Below are 19,190 nucleotides of genomic sequence, written 5' to 3' on the forward strand. Positions count from 1 at the left end.
AGGATACTTATATGAACGCTGGGGCCAGGTGTTGTGAGTTGTTGCTGATGACCGCGGAAGTGTTCTTAGTTCACATGGTCCAAGCAAGATGGGTTTTTTTTTGGAGCACACTATTAATTCAAATAATATTCATAACAGATCAATCATTGTTGACTTTGCTCATGAGGGATTATCATCACTATAATAAATGAAGAAAATACACAAGAGCAGACTGAGGTTAATTGGTACAACATTGCAAGTGATAAAACACAAAGTGGGGTACTGAATATTATGGGGGAGGCCTAAGCAGCTGCTTGGGCCTGGTACGCACATAAGGATTTTTTAAAAGATATACAGACCCCATACATGAAGATAACCCCCCCCCCCCAAAAAAAACAAAAAAACAGGCTTTTAACAGTGTTGGTGGTCCTGTGTGATGTGCTCCGTTAATATCATCACAGAACGCCACACAGATAACGCTTCTGTTTGACCACTGATCTCAAGTCTTGTCCGCCAAGACAGAAGTCTTGCATGGGCAAACCTGATGTAACAAAAACGAGGAAGAAGAAACACAAGCCGATATGTTGCGCTGATGATTGCGCCGAGTGTTGCAGAAGGGACCGGAGGGGTGAGTGCTGTTGTAGAATGTTGATGTTGCCAACAACCACTTGCTTTGTAAAATACTATTTAAACCCCCTTGTAAAAAAAACATGACATTGGGTAGGACATGTTTGTTTTTATGTACGGCTGGTTCCTTGTTCTTCAGTCAGGTCATTCATTTCCTTGATTGGCTACATTCTGTTTCACATCACAATTTACAGTGATGATTGAGGAGGTATAGGTTTTCCCCAAACACATTAAGATTTTTGGTCATAGATATAGAACACATTTAATTGTGAAGATTGTCAGCCCAAATTCACTCTTAACACACCTCAAACCACAGGATAATCTTGTAGGATAATCTTATAAAACATAAAATAGTCTGGCGTTTGTTGTCCTTGGTCTGGAAGGGGCAAAATGCAGACAAAAACTGCCATCCCAATGTGTGTTCCAGGCCTTCGTTTAATCATGCCTCAGGCCCACTGTGGATACAAATAAAGAACAATTTAGTAAATGGAAGAGTAACCAACCAAATTGGCAGAAAAAAACCCCATTTACTGACATATTTTGTTATATTACAAAGTAAAAACTGTGCCAAACAAAACTTGCGAATGACTCACTGTGGCAGGTTGAGCCTAAAGTCACAATAGCATTATTATTATTATTATTATTAAAAGAAACCTTATAAACACAAATAATAAATTATTGAATCATACAAGTATATACATATATTTGTATAACAATTATAAGTTATCAAATCATATAGAGTATTTTGTCCTGATTTATTGCAACTGAGATTCAGTTTGATCATGTTGCATAGGTTGTTGTCACACAAACCAGTCTTGAGTAATAATTTTATTTTTCATGGTCAATATATTCCTCAAATATACAAGGAAGATGTTTAGAAACGTAACAAGGAAGCATAGCAGTGTAGTCTCATGATCTGTAGTCACTCTTGGTAATATAAATAGATCAAGTTGTCCTTCTCATTCGGCATGGGTATTGAGTTACATTCTGTATTGTGTGGGGTTTTTTATCCTGTAAGGAGGATGGGGCTGTGCCGTTGTACTTCAATTTCAAATTTTCAAAGCATCGCCAATGGATCCATGAGGGCAGAATGTCAAAGTTTTGCTCACTTTCAATTGTGCTGTCAAAATGAAGATGTATGCTGCACTTAGGTCAGCTCAGTTTAGATTAGCTTCATTCCACAAACTTCCATAATGTCCTGCAGCTTGATATGCATAGCGCATTCAGTGACAGGGGCAAAAGGCTCCAGCTACACAGATGGTGTGTGTGAGTCGATGTGCTTGAGAGTAAAGGAACGTTTTTTTTTTTTTACATCTGTCTGTATGGCGAGAGGGACATTTTCCACATCTTCATAATTCATAACACTATTCAATCTGTTAAAATGTGAGCAGCAGCAACACTGTTCGTCTTCTTGGTAGAAGCTCATCTCATGTTGATGGGGGAAACACTATGAGTGTTTGTTGCATTGTCTTTTCTGTTCATGTGCACTCATCAGTCATCGCTGAAGACTGCTTGTAATGCTGAAGATGTGAATATGTGTGAAAAATGATTATTTGATCATTTAACCCACACTGCTGTTTATTTCCAATCCCACGTTGTTTTTGGGATGGTTGCTTCTACAGTTTAGTGTTGGTGGTTTTAATGCAACACCCTAATGTAGGCAAAAGGTCACGCACATGCTTGAATCTTGTATTCAACATCACATGCAGACACTAACGTGGACATTTAGTGAGCACTGATTGGGGCAATTGCTACCATTTTGACAGACTCTAGGAAATAGCTGTGGCTAACAAGACGGTGTGATGTGTTTATACGTATAAAGTGGAACTTCATGACTGAATGCATGCTATGGTGTGAATTGTGGGGGTAAATTATCCCCTGATGTGCAATTGCTTCTATTTCTGTAGTAGACCAAACAACATGATAGCACAGAAAGTCCCAACAAGTGTTCCATCTGCTGTTAACTGAAGGAAAGTGATGCAAAGAAAAAAAGTCATTGTAGTTTAATGAGGTCAATCATAGTGCCTTTGTGTCAGTTAATCCACTAGAAAGAGAGAGGTAAAAAAGCCTCCTTTTATTACATTTTCCAAGCGTTCAATGCGGCAGGAGGTCAAGTACTTGCACAATAAATATGGTTAGGCATGTTTGGCTCTCGAAAGTAATTTCCAAATATCAGTTAGGGAGGCGATTTAGAAGGCATAGTACGATGCACGGTGTAGTCACTATTAATGTGCAATGTTGACTACCCTAGCGTGGCTTCAGTCCCACCCTCAGAAGCAATTCATGTTGACAGAAAATGGATGGGTTGATTTTTAAATCAAGAAATTTATGGGGTGATACAATACATACTCAAAAATAAGTCAATAGTTCCACAGTTATCATGTCAAAATGCATAAACTAGGTCTCTCTTTGTACGTAGTTGTCTGAGGGTCTTATTAAATGTATTAAAAACTATTATGTAAAGATCAAACAAAAGTTCCTCATTATATACCAAATTGTCCTTTTTTATATAATTTCACAGCGGGATATGATTAAATAGAGAGTAATTGTCAGTAATTGTGACTTTGGATGAGACAGTCTCGACTGGTCGGCTGCAGAAGTCACATACTGTATAAGGTGTGTGACAAAAGTTACAGAACTGTTGCCAAAAACGATATATTTCGAATCCAAACTACACAAAGGTGAATAATAATAATCTATAATAATCCCTGTGGGGTCTAATGCAATTTCCCATTTTACAGGCGGATGTGCTAACCGCTAGGTCGTCATTCTGTTCTTATTCTTCTGTTCTTATCTTACATTACAAAGAAGAGATCACAAGAGAACATTTATAGGCCTGCTACAGCTAGGCAGGTAATGTACTGGCAAACCAGGCTACGCAACGATCACTACTGGTGTGCTCGAGACCACAATATCGGAGACCAAGACTTGCCCGAGACCAGAACTCACCGAGACCGAGACGAGACCAAGACCTTTTGGAGTCAAGACCAGCTCAGCGCCAAGACTGAGACAAGTCGAGACTGTGACAAGACCAAGACCATAGAAGTACATTTGAAAACGGATGACCAGGTTGAATAGTTACAATGTTCTATCTTTAAATTTTTTTAAAGACGTTTGACAGCCAAAAACAGCGATGTAACTCTTTCAAAGCACAACATGCAAAACTCTCAAATCTTAAGTTTTTTTTCAACTACATTTTTGCAATAAATACATCCTTGTGTCTATTTAAAAATGAAGATTTCAAGGTGAGGTTGGTTGCACTTAAGAAACACAAGCGACTGCACCATTTTGTGACCTAAACATGCATGGTGGGGTCTGATGATAATGTCAATTTAAGGCGGAATTAAAACCACTTTCCAGAAATATTAATCTCAGAAAGATTAGATTAGATTCGCTGGTGTTAGCGTACCTGTGTTTGTTTTCTTTTGACATGCTGGCAAAGGTTCAGCGTTGTCCAAGTCGTTTCAGTGACTTGAAGACCACAGATTTTGCACACCAGTTTTCTTTTGCACTTTGTTTTACATATGAAGTCTTCACGGTCAAGTTAGCGGACATGTCTTGCTCGGGGCTCTCCTCACTGCGTTTCATACCGCCACGAAGGTTGCAGTCTTTAGTCATTAGACAGTGGTGGGGGGTTAATAACACATGAATTGAAGGTATTTGTTGTTTTACTAAGTGCTTCTCAATGATCACATTAATGAAGTTTATGAATAGCAGATCAGTGCTGGTCTCAACGGAAAATCCAGAGTCCGGCCAGTCCGAGACAGAGACAAGACCGAGACGTTTGGCAGTCGAGTCCAAGACGAGGCCAAGACCTTCTAAATGTGGTCTTGACACTCGAGACCAGTCTCGAGTGTTGCAACACTAACTGCCACCAGCAAAACCAATAAACAGACACAAATGTGATGTTGGTTAAGGTTTCTGAATGCTGCTAGCTGTTTGGAAACCTCTATGGTGGATCTCTCCTCCCTCTATGCTGTCCGTCATCCCTGTTTTTGTTGTGATGTTGTGAGCAGATGAAACAGCTGCTCCCGGATGGGTTTCATCACTCGCTCACATTCTCTCTTGCGAAACCTTGAATGACGGTTTCCCCCCCCCCCACATCTGCCAGCCCACATGACTCACGTGGTGTCGCAGTTGCCCTCTTGTTTGTGCCTCAAAATAACACTCACACACACTTCCACCCACTGTCCCCTGAATTTCATTTGCTGGCATGCAGCCTTCAAATGCACCATCTGACCCATTGACCTTCAATGAAATACATGCCAAGGTAATACCTGCTGTCACGTTGTGTTCACTTAACAGCTGAGATGGCTTTATAAATGTCATCTGATTAGCTGATGCGGACTTTGCAAATGACTCAATATGTTTTGAATTTAGCTGTTAAGATTTATTAAATTCTCATGAAAATCAAATCAAACAGTGTGCCTCTAAGCAGATAATTAGTTCATCCAATCATCCATTCATTCTCTTAACCGCGTATCCTTATTGATTTATTATTTTTTTTTTTAAACTGAATGTTCAGCCGAGTAAATCAGACTTGGTAGCTTGGTAGCTTTGTGTCTCCCATTTTCCTGTCCATGTGCTGTGAAATCAAAAATACTCTCATTTGACATCTCAGTCAACCCCAAACTTTAGTTTAATGTGGAGCAGATGAATTTAAGTGCTGAAAATGATTTAGGGTCCTCTTTTTTGTAAAATGATAGCTTTTTTTGATGATAATCTTCTGTTTCTCCTCCTGTCAATGCCAAGAACCTGCCTGGTCTAAATAAAGGTTCTGTCTGTGTGAGCGGCATCAGACATGTTGAGACATGCGGGATTCGTGTGTAACTCACGTTGCATTTACTGGCAGCAAACTAGTCACTGTGCAGACAAATTGGAATAATAGAAATAAAAGCCATTTATTCTTGAATATTTCACTGAGATAAAAAAAAAAAAAGTTTTTGTACAAACACTGCAAAAGGTCAAAATTAAACGACATATACAACTTTATACAGAGAAGAAACAGTAAAAAGCCCAAACAAGAAATAGCGGAAGGTTCACATGACAAAATGATTACTCCACGGATTATAAGAAAAAAGCAATTATAACAAAACAGTTGCTTGCTTCAAAAAGACCACCAGTTTACTGCATGCAACAGTATTTAACAGTACAATCTGTAAAATGAGATATTTTGCTGAACAAGTTATAGAGTATTTTGATGACAGTGGAGGCCCCAGCAAGATCATATCCTGTTCACGAATTATAGGTGGTAACTGAAATTATGATTCTTTTTTTAAGATAGTTTAATAGAATGTTTTTATGGTTAGCACATTAATTTCACCATGTTTTTTCATTGCAGTGAGTGCAGAAATGTTTTGAAACTTTACCGTGTAGTGAACAGACAAATTGTAACTATATTTACGTTTAGTGACCTCAAACTGGCCAGTAGACATATTTAAAAAAAAAAAAAAAAAAAAAAGTAAAGTTGATGACTGTAATGTGTTCCATGACTAAGCTTGTAACTCAATTTACTTGTATGGCAAATACATTTTCCCCATTGAAATAAATTGAAGTGTCATTAACCCTTTGCAGCATCCAAAAAAAAACCCCACCACATTTCTTGTTACGTTTTAATCAACAAAATACTACCAGTCTTGTATAAAAAAAACATACTAACATAATAAAAGACATGGTAAATAAATGAACTTGTTTCATAAAGTCTAATACCTCTAGAATTCGTGGGTTGGATATGTGCGTGGCCAAGTGAGTGACCTCAAGAGCGGGAGTCGCTTCCACTCGTCTGCGAGTGAGTGTCAGCGGGTGAGTTGGCAGGCTACAGCAGCTCCCTTTTTTAAATGAGTTATTTCTGCATCAAGACAGCCTTTCATTTTGATCAATATTATAAATGACTCTCACAGCTACGAGTTAGTCCACGTCTGTGACTGACACACAAGTCAGCGTAAGAGAGCCATGGTCAAAGAGTTTATACGGAAGACTCCCTTTGGCTGTCCAAGCATCTGTCTTTGGGTCGTAGCACTCAAAAGTGTCTGAGTCCTCAATAACATCATGGCCGTTGAGGTAGCGTCCGCCGGTGATGTAGAGTTTGTTATTGAGCACTGTAGCTGAATGATGCATCCTCCTCTCTTTCAAGTTGGCACACTTGAGGAAGCGGTTAGCCTTAGTGTCATACGCGATCATCCTCCTGGTATATCCTGGAACAGGGGAGACATTCATGTGAGACTGCGGGTCTCGAATAAGAGTCATCAAGAAATTGTACAATGAGAACAAAAATAATGAATTAACTAAAAAAAAAAAATCTCACAGAAACACTCCAACAGCTTGTTGAAAATCTTCTCAGAGGAATGCAAGCTATTATTGCTGGAGACCTACTATATTATTAAATTCATTTTCACTTTCTGTGGGGGCAACCTGTCTAATATATATATATATATATACCTACTACAACCAAACAGTGATTTTTACTACCTATACATATACCTGTACAAAAGCAACCACTAGATCTTTTTTTCAAAGCAGACGTTTGGAGGACAGATATAAACTTTAGTAATGATTATAACTTTAGGGTCCCCTTACATTTAGGTTGTGGAGAGACACCGCTTCCTTCATATTTTAATTAAATTGTTATAATTATATTTTTGCATTATTAGTGCATATTTCAAAAAATATCTGCCTCACAGTTCTGAGGTTTGGGGTTCAAATCACAGCCTCTGTCTTCCTGTGTAAGTTTCACGTTGGTTTTCATATTTTCCATAGGTGTGAATGTGATTGTGAATGGTTGTTTGTCTGGATAATAAATACTGTACAATTCAAATAATTAACAACACAGTATTCTAATAATCAAACAGAAATAACTATACAATTGTCATCATCATTATCATCATAGCATTGCAGAAGCAAAAAATCTAATGAGTCTTTTGTGCAGCACTGGACATTCCTTACCTAATTCATTCTATTATTTTTATGAAAACCTGTGCCAGTACCTCCAACAATGTAGATTTTTTCATCAATCACAGCAGCAGGAGCAGACACATTCTTCACTGTTCTGGTCTCCATCTTGCACCACAGGTTCCTGGCAATGTGATACACCTGCATAGTTGGAAGGGGATGAAAAGAAACCGACTAAATGAATCGAATAACGATTGGTTCTTGTGAGTTTGCATGTTCTCCCCGTGCTTGTGTGTTTTCCTTTCCAGGTACTCCGGCTTCCTCCCACATTCCGAAAACATCCATCCATCCATCCATTTTCTGAGCCGCTTCTCCTTACTCGGGTCGGGGGCGTGCCGCAGCCTATCCCAGCTATCATCGGGCAGGAGGCGGGGTACACCCTGAACTGGTTGCCAGCCAATCGCAGCATTCCGAAAACACGCTTGGTACATTCATTGAAGACACGAAATTGTTCATAATGTAGATATGAATGAGAGTGTGAATGCCTGTTCAGGGGGTTAGGATTAGGATTAGGGTGTAGGATTAACCCTAACCCTGACCCTAGGATTAACCCTAATCCTAATCCCCCTAACCCTAACCCTGCCATACGATTAGCCTGGCAACCAGTCAGGGTATAGCCTGCACAAAGTCAGATGGGATAGGCTCAAAGTCGCCTGCGTCACTAATGAGGATAAGCGGTACAGAAAGTACTGTAGACGGATGAATGGATGGATGGTTCTAGTGATAGCTATAGTGAATGTTACCTGAGTGAGTCGGACTGGGTTCTGCATGGCATCTTCCCCTCCAAACATGTAGATCCTCTGGTTGGTGGCCGCCACAGCAGGGTTGAGCACAGCCTCGGGCATGGGGGCCATGGTCTCCCATTGGTTGAACATGCTGCTGTACCTGGGAGCATAGTAAAAAGTGATGATACTGCACTTACTGCTCAAAGTGTTTAATGCAACAAAATGATTCAGTCTCATGTGACCTTTCCACGCTGTCTGTCAGCCGTCTGTCAGAGCCGAGCCCGCCCAGCACGAAGATAAAGTGCAGGTAGGAGACACTCTGGTGGGCAAAGCGAGGTTCCAGCATGGGCTGGGCCACCCGCCACTCGTTGGTCTTGAGGGAGAGGGTGTAGACGGTTGTGCTGACTTGGCAGTATTTTGTATTGGTGCTCAGGCCTCCAATAACATACACCACACTGTGAAGGGCCACGTAGGAAGCTTTGTACAGTCTGTTAGGAAGTTTGGCCAAACGCTTCCACTCCTGGCGCTTCTCATCAAACACCAAAGCTTCTCTGGAGGTCTGCTCATTGTTCTTCCTCCCTCCAACCACCACCAGATTGTCATGGTAGGTGCAGCGCCTTGGTGCAACCCATACAGGCTTGAAGTCACCTGTCAAGTCCCCCAAGGATTTGATGCTGACAGAAAACATGAGGCGTCGGACTGATTCAATGAGCTCGATGCAGAGTGTGGAGGACTGGATCAGAGGGTCGCTGGCGATGAACTGGAACAGGTAGGTGGGATGGATGTAGCGAAGGCGCACTTTCTTAAAAAGGTCACTGATGGTGCACCGCCTGGATAAAGGGTCATGGTGGATCCAAGCAACAAGTGTATCAAAGACCTGCTCCTCCTCTGCACAAAGACTATCATCCTCCAGGTAGCCCATCAGCTCTGGTAAAGAGAGCTCGCACAGATCCTCCGAATGAGACACGTCACAGAAGCTCTTCATTGCCATATCCTTTGCCTTTTCTCTCAGAGTGTTACAGTTCATGATCTCTGAGAACCTTATCATACTCAAGCAGTTGTCAGGCCTCAGGTGATCCTGAAGAAAACTGGAGCAGGCCTCGAAAAGACGAACATACTGTAGCATAGATGTGGCCTGCATGAGGGGCAGCACATTATCCATGGTAATATGAGCCAGGCCAGTGTAAACATAGTCTATGATAGTGTTCAATATGGCTGACGTCAGACCCTGCAGGTTGATCCTGGCCTGCCGACTCTCCATGAAGTTGTTGCAGAACATGGCTCGGAAGTAGGGGCTGCTGGAGACCAGGACGTTGCGGTGGCAGTGGATCTCAGCGTTGTCGGAACACAGTAACACATCTGTGAGAAGTTTCTCCTGTCTGAGGCTATTGAGCTGGAGGAGCAAGTTGGATGACTGCTCTTTATCTTTGTAGTGGAACACCTCCATTGCTGCTCGGACCATCCTGAGGAGTGACACCTTGCAAATTAATTTGATTGTCAGGGGGGGAAATGTTCCGGCACCACTGCTGTCTGTGTGTGACACTTTAAATACACCAAGCCAAATTTCATTGTGGGGGACTTCTCCATTGTTTTCATTAGGGATGGGTGAGTACTGCTACGTACCAGGTATCGGGCCGATACCGGCCTTATTTCATGGTATGGGATATTCGTGAAGGCTGCCGATACCAGCCACCAATACTTAAACCAAAAAAACATATTTGACACAGAGTAAGTCCTGCTTGCCAGTAGTTGGCACTATACTGCGGCGGTTTGACTTAAGAGCAAATCGTGTGTGTCAGAAAGCAAGTTCTGATCACAATTATCTGTCATTGTGTTAATTGAAACTGAATGAAAAAAATGTGCTTGTGGTACTGGTACTCAGTAGCGGTACGAAGAATGAATACTGGCATTGGTAACAGCCTGCAAAAAAAGGGGTATTGTACATCTCTACTTTTCATGCAGTTGTAGCGTATGTCGGGATCAAGCATTATTCACAATGTCAACAAAGTCAAACACTGTCATTATTCATTTTGTTCACTGACACAATAATGCACAGACAGGATTTCAAATTAGGTTAAAAATAGTCCACACATCTTTCTGAAAAATGTGCCTCACTGACATAAATACTACAGATTCTAAATGGTTAGTGTCACTTTGCTGGTTTTGTGCCTGCCTAATCTTTTGGCTGACTACTTGTCTGAGCATTTGATCACCTGAATGACTATTTTTGTCATGTGGCCTCTATTGTCTGACAGTGTTTCATGTATCTCTTGTTTTATTTTTTTCCCTCTCATTGCTCACAACCCTAGGTACACCCCCCAGTTCAGCGGTATTAATTCAATATTGTGTTTATTATCTCATAAATTAGATGAGTAAAATGGAAGATCTATAATATACAGTTGTACAACAGTACAAACTATTAATACATGAAACATATTGTTCCGTTGATCACTTAGTCTGTCAATCATCAATTAGATCCACCTATTTGTCTGCCTCTCATCTAAATGTACAGACAATACATGCAGAGAATAGAATAGATATGGACTTGAAATGCAAAGCCACATAGCACTGTGCTTTTTATTGGAAATATACAATATTAAGTAATATTCAAATCCATGTTCAACACCACTTATCCTGGTTAGGGCCATGGGGCACTGGAGCCTATCCCAGCCGACTACACCCTGAACTGGTCGCCAGTCAGTCGCAGGGCACATATAGACACGGACAACCATTCACACTGTCACTGAGTGGGAACTGAACCCACGCTACCCGCACCAAAGTCAGGTGAGTGTACCACTACACCATCAGTGACATAATCAGCTCTAAGTGTCTATTTTTCAAACTCATTGTAGCTCAGACTCAGACTTATCCAACAACAATGCTTACCTTCTTACCTCTATAAAAGGCTTCTGCAGGGGTCCTTCAATGTATTTGCAGCAAGCACTCAACAGAAAAGGTGACGTCTTGACATTTTCTTTTACTTTTTCCCTCTTTACTCTCGTGTTGCTGCTGTGTGACTCTGTGATCCAGAAGGGGCTGTCTCTTTGTAGGAGCGTGCCACATGCTGCTTGTTGTTATGATCCCCTACCACGAGGCCTCTGTGTACATTCCTGCCCTAAATATAGTGCCTGTTTGGCAACACCGCAGCAAGCTCACGTGTGACATGAGGGAGTGCTTTCCCAGTATCCAACCCGACTCCATCACTGTGTCGTTTGATTTCAGCGACATAATTTTAGCTGTGATCATCGATAACATTGACTTTGTTGACGTCTTGTGCTGTTGAAACACAAACACATAGGACCGAAAAGAAACAACCGGTCCTAGCCCTGGCTACTCATGTCACATAAGTCATCGTGAGCCCTTTCAAACATTTACATTGGCTCGAAGCTTGGTTCTGTTGGCTTGAAATAATATGTACTATGTTTTACACAAGCAGTAGAGATTGCAATTTCAAAACCGTGAGGTTCATTTCTATGTAATTTGGTTCATACTCTTGTGTGAACATTGTGTGTTATTATTTTCACCTTTTCCTTGGACTCTTTCACAACTAGTGGTTACCGCAATAGAAAAGTTAATTATTATTATTAAATATTTTCACTCATCACATCATCTTGGAGTCGACTTGAGCCAAGCAACATATTTCGCTATTTGACCCTTGAATTATTGCTGTGTTCTCATTCCACATCCCCATCAGTGGTGGTTTTGTCAGACTGCGGTTGAAAGTGAAACATGAAGGTCTCTAAGCTTCAACAAAATGAAGCAACGTAGATTTGGTTCAAGGTGAATTGTAAATTCTAGGGAAGTTTGCATAGTGAAGTCATGCAAGGCAGGCAGGACCAGCAGTACAGAATTACACAGTACCACCTAGTGTCGAAACAACTCATTACACCCAAACTCATTCATATGACTGGCCAAATTTGGAGTTAAGGGTTGGATAAACATAATGATAAATTTTGACCATTTAAAACGTTTTTTTTTAATATATATTTAGGCAATTATTCATTCATATTCCTTCTTGAACAAGCTAGAGCATGTTTGTCAAAATACTGTATTGTGAAAAGAGTGAAAATTGTTTTCTTTTCCATTTTTCTGCCACGTACTTGTCTCATCACCAGCAAAAAGATAAAACAAACACAAACTAAACATTTGAATGAATAATGTTGGCTTAATTGTCTGTAAAGATATGATTTAAATACAAAATAAAACATTTTGTCATACGAGTGTACAAAAAAGGCCCGTCTAACAACTACTTCTGCTTGACCCAGTTTTGTATCCACTTTGTCCATATTTGGCTAAGACTGTCCCATTTCCTCTGATTGGTTGCCTCCGTGTAGAAGACCCACTTGTGAGAGCACGTTTCTTATGTTGACAGCGCTGGCTCGGGAGCGGCGGAGGTAGGCGGAGCGCTTCGCTAGTGACGCAGATAAGCTTGAGAAATTTGAATGAGCTGATTTCAGGCCTCTCGGCAGAAAAGCGTCTGGTTCTCAGAAATGCGTGGACGATTTAAATTCATGATTGACATGTTTAATGGGGCATCATAGAGACAATATTACATCCCTAAATACTAGAAAAAGTTGGTATATTAAAATATGGGACCTGTAAGATTGTTTTTAGTCAACTGAGTCAATAAGGGTAGGTGAGTGATGGTTTCACATCCTTAACTAAAATGGCCTCCGGTAAAAAACTTAGATCTACTTTGATACTTTTTTTTTTTTTTAACATGCAATTCTTTTACTACACTCCCAAGTGATCGCCGTCCTAACGTTCCCAAACGGCGTCATCCGCACAATTTCTACTGTTGTCTTTTGTGCATGTGTTGTGCATGTGTTGGGGAAAATAAAGCCTAGTATTATGTGCTTTTTGATTTGATTGCATTCTTTCAATTGTTACAATTTGCGAACTGAACATAATTTATTATGTGTAGTGTTGAAATGATTGAAAGATCACATTAGCTTAACCCTTACTATACTGTTGGGGCCAAATTTGACAGCAATTCTTTAAAAAAGAAACAAAAAAAACCCACTAAATGTCATTCACCATGAAATTTGAGGACTTTTCCTGAAGTGACCCAAAATACACAAAAAATGAAAATATTTAAAAATGTCATTCTTTTGTGCAGGACAGGAGCTACAAAGTTTGTGTATACCAGACACTGCACTGCGTCAAACCCTTTTCTCTGAAACACTGATTAGGATTAATCATACATTTTTCAATGTCAGACAGGCTATCAACACATTTTGTAGTTCATAATTTGATATAAACCATTATTATGAGGCAATTCTTGGCCCCGGTTAAAACTGACCCATAACATACTGTATGATGTGTTCATGGAATACAAGCAGTATATAAGGTTTAACATAATTTAAAAAAGCATAAGCTAAATGAGAAGAAATGCATGTAAAACCTTGAAACTTAATATAATGACAAAACAAACCAATCTTAAATTGATTGATAGTGAGCGTTACCACTGTATCTGTAGTATACCGTGGTAGTTTTTATGATTACATAACTGACAGGCCTTATTATCCCGACTGAAAAGAACTTCGACTTCATCCCTCAAGTCAAGGTTCTCCACCGAATCCTGTTCTTGCTGCACTCAACTGAATGTGGCACGCATGGGTTTGTCACTCGGTCATGTCTGATCAAATGTCTTCTCCTCACACTAGGCCACCAATTGTATGCATGACTTAGTTTGTGGACTCTTGCAGCTCTGACATGTTTTACTGCCAAGACTTGGTCAACACTTGAGGGCTTGGAAATCATGCCTGACCCCCCCATGGAAAATACACACTTTCTTGACAGCGGCAGTGAACTTTATAATCACAAAATGAATTTGTAGTTGAGTGGAGCTGTAAATGTCCCAAATATCTAAAGATATTTTCTAGAAGATACTTTGCATTTCTTGGTATTGCGACTGCGGCACGCCTGTGTGGAGTTTGCATGTTCTCCCCGGGCCTGAGTGGGTTTTCTCCGGGCACTCCGGTTTCCTCCCAGATCCCAAAAACCTGCATGGTAGGTTAATTCTAGACTCTAAATTGCCCATAGGTGTGAATGTGAGTGCAAATGGTTGTTTGTTTATGTGTACCCTGTGATTGGCTGGTAACCAGTTCGGGTGTACCCCGCCTCCTGCCTGATGATAGCTGGGATAGGCTCCAGCACTACATAACATGATAATGGATGGATGGATGGTATTGAGACTGATGAACAACTAGAGTAGCAGAACCAAATTTTCTTTCGTTCTTTAAATGGGATTTTTTTTCCTGGCAACATTTTTGTTGTTATCCACTAGGTGTCAGGACAAGGTCATACAAATTCAGCTCTCTTGTGACCTGTTGGCTTGAGGAGACCGACCTCAAGAGTCATGACCACACAGTAGATGAAGTAGTAAAGCAGGGGTGTCAAACTCAAATTCACAGTGGGCCAAAATTAAAAATCGGGACAATATCGTGGGCCAAACTCAACATTTAATGAAAAATCACTGCGATGTGCATGTTTCCCGTCTCTGCAGAAATGTAGCGTTAAAGTTTATCATATGACAACAAACTTCAAGACATCCGTGATATTTGTTTGCTGTTTTCTATTTAAATAGATAACATGAATTCTTCTGTCTCTCTATCTTCTGTTTATCTATCTCCAACTACTACTACTTTTTTATGTAAATCTTTTTTCAAAGACCAACAACAAAACAAACCAAAAAAATAAGAATGTCCTTCAATAAAAAGCCAAACTTCAAACTATTAACAGTCCCTGCCTAAGAGTTGGCAATAAAAAAAAAAAAACATTAATTCAATTATTTTATATTTTTGTTACAGCCACGTTGCTCCGCACACGACAAATATGTCTGTCTTTTACTTTAGTGAACAGATAAAATAGAATGCAGAGAGAGGTTAAACATTAAGCAAGATTATCATAAGGGAATTATAAGAAAAAATATTAGTGTGAATACAATACGGTACAATTTTAATATGTTGCAATACCATATGCTTTCTCACAATAATAGCAGAGTGTTTGTTTCTCAGCATTCACAAAATGATTTTTATTTACACTACTTGATCAGTATTCTATCAGCAGCATTCACATAATACCATTTGCTTTGAAGATTTGTGGCTGTATTAATGTTGGATGCTTGTTTTTAAACATTAGCAAAGGTGGAAAAACATTGATACACAATTGCATTAGTTGAAACGCCGGTCTCATATCATCCATGCAATCGTATTTGCATATACAATAACATTTGTGAATGCTTGTCTAGTTACACAAAAAGACAAATATGTATTGCATCAACAACACAACTAATACTGACAATGAATGAATAAAAATTATGTTGGTGCAGACATTTTCATTTGGTGCGTTCATGCACTCGTGGTGTGAAATGTGTTGAGGCCTTTTGGTCACCTAAAGAATGGATACAGAGAGAGACAATCACGTGATAACCCCTGGAGTGGAAGGAAAGTATTGCCCCCAGGCGTATGGAGATCCTTGCCGGGCAACACTGAGCGTTCTAATGTGTCTTTCATGGAGAGATCAGATGTGTGAATCAACAAGTGGGGAGGACGAGAAGCAAGGCGATTTCAAAGGTAGCCGACAGAGGCCCAGGCAACTGAGGAGTTGTCGTGGGAAGTGTGTATGTGTCTTTGTGTGTGTGAGTGCGTGTGTGTGTACATGCACACTTGCACAAACACAGAAGAGGTCTTAAAGGGCTTACAGTTAGCTGCTTAAAATTCTTTTGACGTAAGCAGCACATACAGGTTATGTTATTTTGGATTTAAAAAAGCAGCGCTTTGTTGCTGTGTGCGTCATTTTTTCCTCTCGTTTCGCGGCCTCCTTCTCTCTCCAGCTCCATGTCCAGTACGTCTTCTCTAAAACACAGACACAACGTGAGTGTGGTAAATGTGGACATTTAGGTACCGCTGTGTGTGTGTTACCTGCATGCGTTCGTGTAGAATATATTGATATTCCGCTTGCAGCACGGACTGAAGCTGATGTGTTTAAAGTGTCAAGCCTGACTAGGCAGTCAGGTGCAACGTGGTACAGACGAGAGATTTGGGCCAAGCGAGGAAGAGAAAGAAAATATATCGAAAAAGACAGAGGGCATGAAAGGAGCTAAGATGAGGAGGGACAGAGCGAGAGAGCGTGCAAAGTGCTACAGCGAGGCACACAGAGAGACGAAACATGTTTGGCTGGGATTCTTAGAGGTGAAATTAACCAAAATGTTTGATGGTAACTTTTGTCCTTCTGTGTTCAGGTTGACAGTTCCACTGTGTCAGGGAGAGATAGTGGAAAGGTCCCTTTTTTCAGTGAATAAAGAAGAAAAAATAAGCATAAACAGTTGAATTGCTAAGGTTTGATGGTCCGCCTCTGATTTCTTTGTATTAAGAATTAAGAATATTTTCGAAGGCGGCACGGTGGACGACTGGTTAGAGCGTCTGCCTCACAGTTCTGAGGTCCGGGGTTCAATCCCCGACCCCGCCTGTGTGGAGTTTCCATGTTCTCCCCGTGCCTGCGTGGGTTTTCTCCGGGCACTCCGGTTTCCTCCCACATCCCAAAAGCATGCATGGTAGGTTAATTGACAACTCTAAATTGCCCGTAGATGTGAATGTGAGTGCGAATGGTTGTTTGTTTGTATGTGCCCTGCGATTGGCTGGCGAGCAGTTCAGGGTGTACCCCGCCTACTGCCCGATGATAATTGGGATAGGCTCCAGCACGTCCGCGACCCTAGTGAGGAGAAGCGGCTCAGAAAATGGATGGATGGATGGATATATATATAAAACCCCAATTCCAATGAAGTTGGGACATTGTGTTAAACAAAAATAAAAACAAAATACAATGATTTGCAAATCATGTTCAACCTACATTTAATTGAATACACTACAAAGAAGAGATATTTAATGTTCAAACTGATAAACTTTATTGTTTTTAGCAAATAATCATTAAGTTAGAATTTTATGGCTGCAACACGTTCCATAAAAGACTGAGAAAGTTGAGGATTGCTCATCAAACACCTGTTTGGAACATCCCACAGGTGAACAGGCTAATTGGTAACAGGTGGGTGCCATGATTGGGTATAAAAGGAGCTTCCCTGAATTGCTCAGTCATTCAGAATCAGAATCATCTTTATCTTTATTTGCCAAGTATGTCCAAAACACACAAGGAATTTGTCTCCGGTAGTTGGAACCGCTCTAGTACAACAGACAGTCAATTTACAGAACACTTTGGAGACATAAGACATTGACAAAAAACAATTGTGCAAAAAGATGCAGAGTCCTCTAGCACTTAGAGCAGTTCGAATGACTAATATTGCAATAGTCCGGTGCAATGACCATTGTGCAAAGGGCGCTGAGACTTCAAGGAGTGTATGCGGTTTAAAGTGACGAGTCGTGCGATAATCTGGGACAATGTTGGTTGTGCAAATGTTACAGATAGTCCTCAATCAGTGTCCAAATGGAGCAGATGCTACTCTGGCATGAGTGGCCAGTATATGCAAATAGTGCAGCATGGTGAGACAACTACAGTGAGTGCACGAGTAATACATAATTGGCCCCACAGAAATGTGACAACGAACTCAAGTCAAAAAATTGCCAGCTTGTTGTAATGGAATTATAGGTTAGCTGTTTAAGAAGTTGATTGCAAGAGGGAAGAAGCTGTTGGAATGTCTACTAGTTCTAGTTTGCATTGATCGTTGCCTACCTGAGGGAAGGAGCTGGAAGAGCTGGTGACCGGGGTGCGGAGGGTCCGAGAGGATTTTGCACGCCCTTGTCTTAGTTCTGGCAGCGTGCAAGTCCTCAAGGGTGGGTAGGGGGGTACCGACAATCCTTTCAGCAGTTTTGATTGTCCGTTGCAGTCGGAGTTTGTCCTTTTTTGTAGCAGCACCAAACCAGACTGTGATGGAAGAACACAGGACTGATTCGATGACCACTTCACAAGCAAAGATGGGGCGAGGTTCACCTCTTTGCGAACAAGTGCGTGAGCAAATACTCGAACAGTTTAAGGACAATGTTCCTCAACGTACAATTGCAAGGAATTTAGGGATTTCATCATCTATGCTCCATAACATCATCAAAAGGTTCAGAGAATCTGGAGAAATCACTGCATGTAAGCGGCAAGGCCGACAACCAACATTGAATGCCAGTGACCTTTGACCCCTCAGGCGGCACTGCATCAAAAACTGACATCAATGTGTAAAGGATATCACCACATGGGCTCAGGAACACTTCAGAAAACCAATGTCAGTAAATATAGTTCGGCGCTACATCTATGCAAAGCAAAAGCCATTTATCAACAATACCCAGAAACGTCGCCGGTTTCTCTGGGCCCAAGCTCATCTAAGATGGACTGATGCAAAGTGGAAAAGTGTTTTGTGGTCCGACGAGTCAGCATTTCAAATTGTTTTTGGAAATTGTGGACGTCGTGTCCTCCGGGCCAAAGAGGAAAAGAACGATCCGGACTGTTATGGACACAAAGTTAAAAAGCCAGCATCTGTGATGGTATGGGGCTGTGTTAGTGCCAATGGCATGGTTAACTTAATGTGAAGGCACCATTAATGCTGAAAGGTACATAGAGGTTTTGGAGAAACATATGCTGCCATCCAAGCAACGTCTTTTTCATGGACGCTGATTTCAGCAAGACAATGCCAAATCACATTCTGTGTTACTGGTATTCTGTGTTACAACAGCGTGGCTTCGTAGTAAAAGAGTGCGGGTACTAGACTGGCCTGCCTGCAGTTCAGACCTGTCTCCCATTGAAAATGTGTGGCGCATTATGAAGCGTAAAATACGACAACGGAGACCCCGGACTGTGTAACAGCTGAAGCTGTACATCAAGCAAGAATGGGAAATAATTCCACCTACAAAGCTTCAACAATTAGTGTTATCAGTTCCCAAACGTTTATTGAATGTTGTTAAAAGAAAAGGT

General features: G+C 40.9%; 1 protein-coding gene and 2 long non-coding RNA genes across 7 annotated transcripts in view; 1 reads left to right on the plus strand and 2 right to left on the minus strand.

Moving 5' to 3' along the window:
* The window catches only part of LOC133479158 (uncharacterized), a 26,047-nt gene continuing 6,857 nt past the window's right edge, over window positions 1-19,190 (plus strand). Inside the window, exon 1 of one of the 2 annotated variants that reach the window (XR_009788851.1) lies at window positions 1-607. This is a non-coding gene — a long non-coding RNA (uncharacterized LOC133479158). The remainder of the gene's footprint in view (window positions 608-19,190) is intronic. The other variant, XR_009788850.1, reaches the window with a different exon arrangement.
* Window positions 5,489-11,362, minus strand: LOC133479153 (kelch-like protein 38). Of its 3 annotated transcripts, none has more exons than XM_061775730.1 (5): window positions 11,174-11,362; window positions 8,522-9,756; window positions 8,298-8,439; window positions 7,590-7,695; window positions 5,489-6,800 (listed from the first exon to the last, which is right to left on the minus strand). In XM_061775730.1, exons 2-5 carry the CDS (start codon window positions 9,739-9,741, stop codon window positions 6,514-6,516), a joined length of 1,755 nt encoding a protein of 584 aa, XP_061631714.1. In that variant the 5' UTR covers window positions 9,742-9,756; window positions 11,174-11,362; the 3' UTR covers window positions 5,489-6,513. The 3 variants fall into 3 exon arrangements, with proteins under 3 accessions (XP_061631714.1, XP_061631713.1, XP_061631711.1); XM_061775729.1 differs by having other exon boundaries at window positions 8,522-9,742; window positions 11,166-11,362; XM_061775727.1 differs by having other exon boundaries at window positions 8,522-9,742; window positions 11,174-11,361.
* The window catches only part of LOC133479159 (uncharacterized), a 17,222-nt gene continuing 12,769 nt past the window's right edge, over window positions 14,738-19,190 (minus strand). Inside the window, exon 3 of one of the 2 annotated variants that reach the window (XR_009788852.1) lies at window positions 14,738-16,138. This is a non-coding gene — a long non-coding RNA (uncharacterized LOC133479159). The remainder of the gene's footprint in view (window positions 16,139-19,190) is intronic. The other variant, XR_009788853.1, reaches the window with a different exon arrangement.

The sequence above is a fragment of the Phyllopteryx taeniolatus genome, chromosome 6, assembly GCF_024500385.1.
Source record: "Phyllopteryx taeniolatus isolate TA_2022b chromosome 6, UOR_Ptae_1.2, whole genome shotgun sequence".
NCBI lineage: Eukaryota > Metazoa > Chordata > Actinopteri > Syngnathiformes > Syngnathidae > Phyllopteryx > Phyllopteryx taeniolatus.

Bases quoted from the DNA above. Each gene is read 5' to 3' on its own strand.
- LOC133479153 (XM_061775730.1), bottom strand. From the start codon at position 9,741: ATGGTCCGAGCAGCAATGGAGGTGTTCCACTACAAAGATAAAGAGCAG. The intron at 8,440-8,521 runs GTCACATGAGAC...CTATGCTCCCAG, and splicing joins CTGACAGACAGCGTGGAAAG to GTACAGCAGCATGTTCAACC. The intron at 6,801-7,589 runs GTACTGGCACAG...CCCCTGTTCCAG, and splicing joins AAAAATCTACATTGTTGGAG to GATATACCAGGAGGATGATC.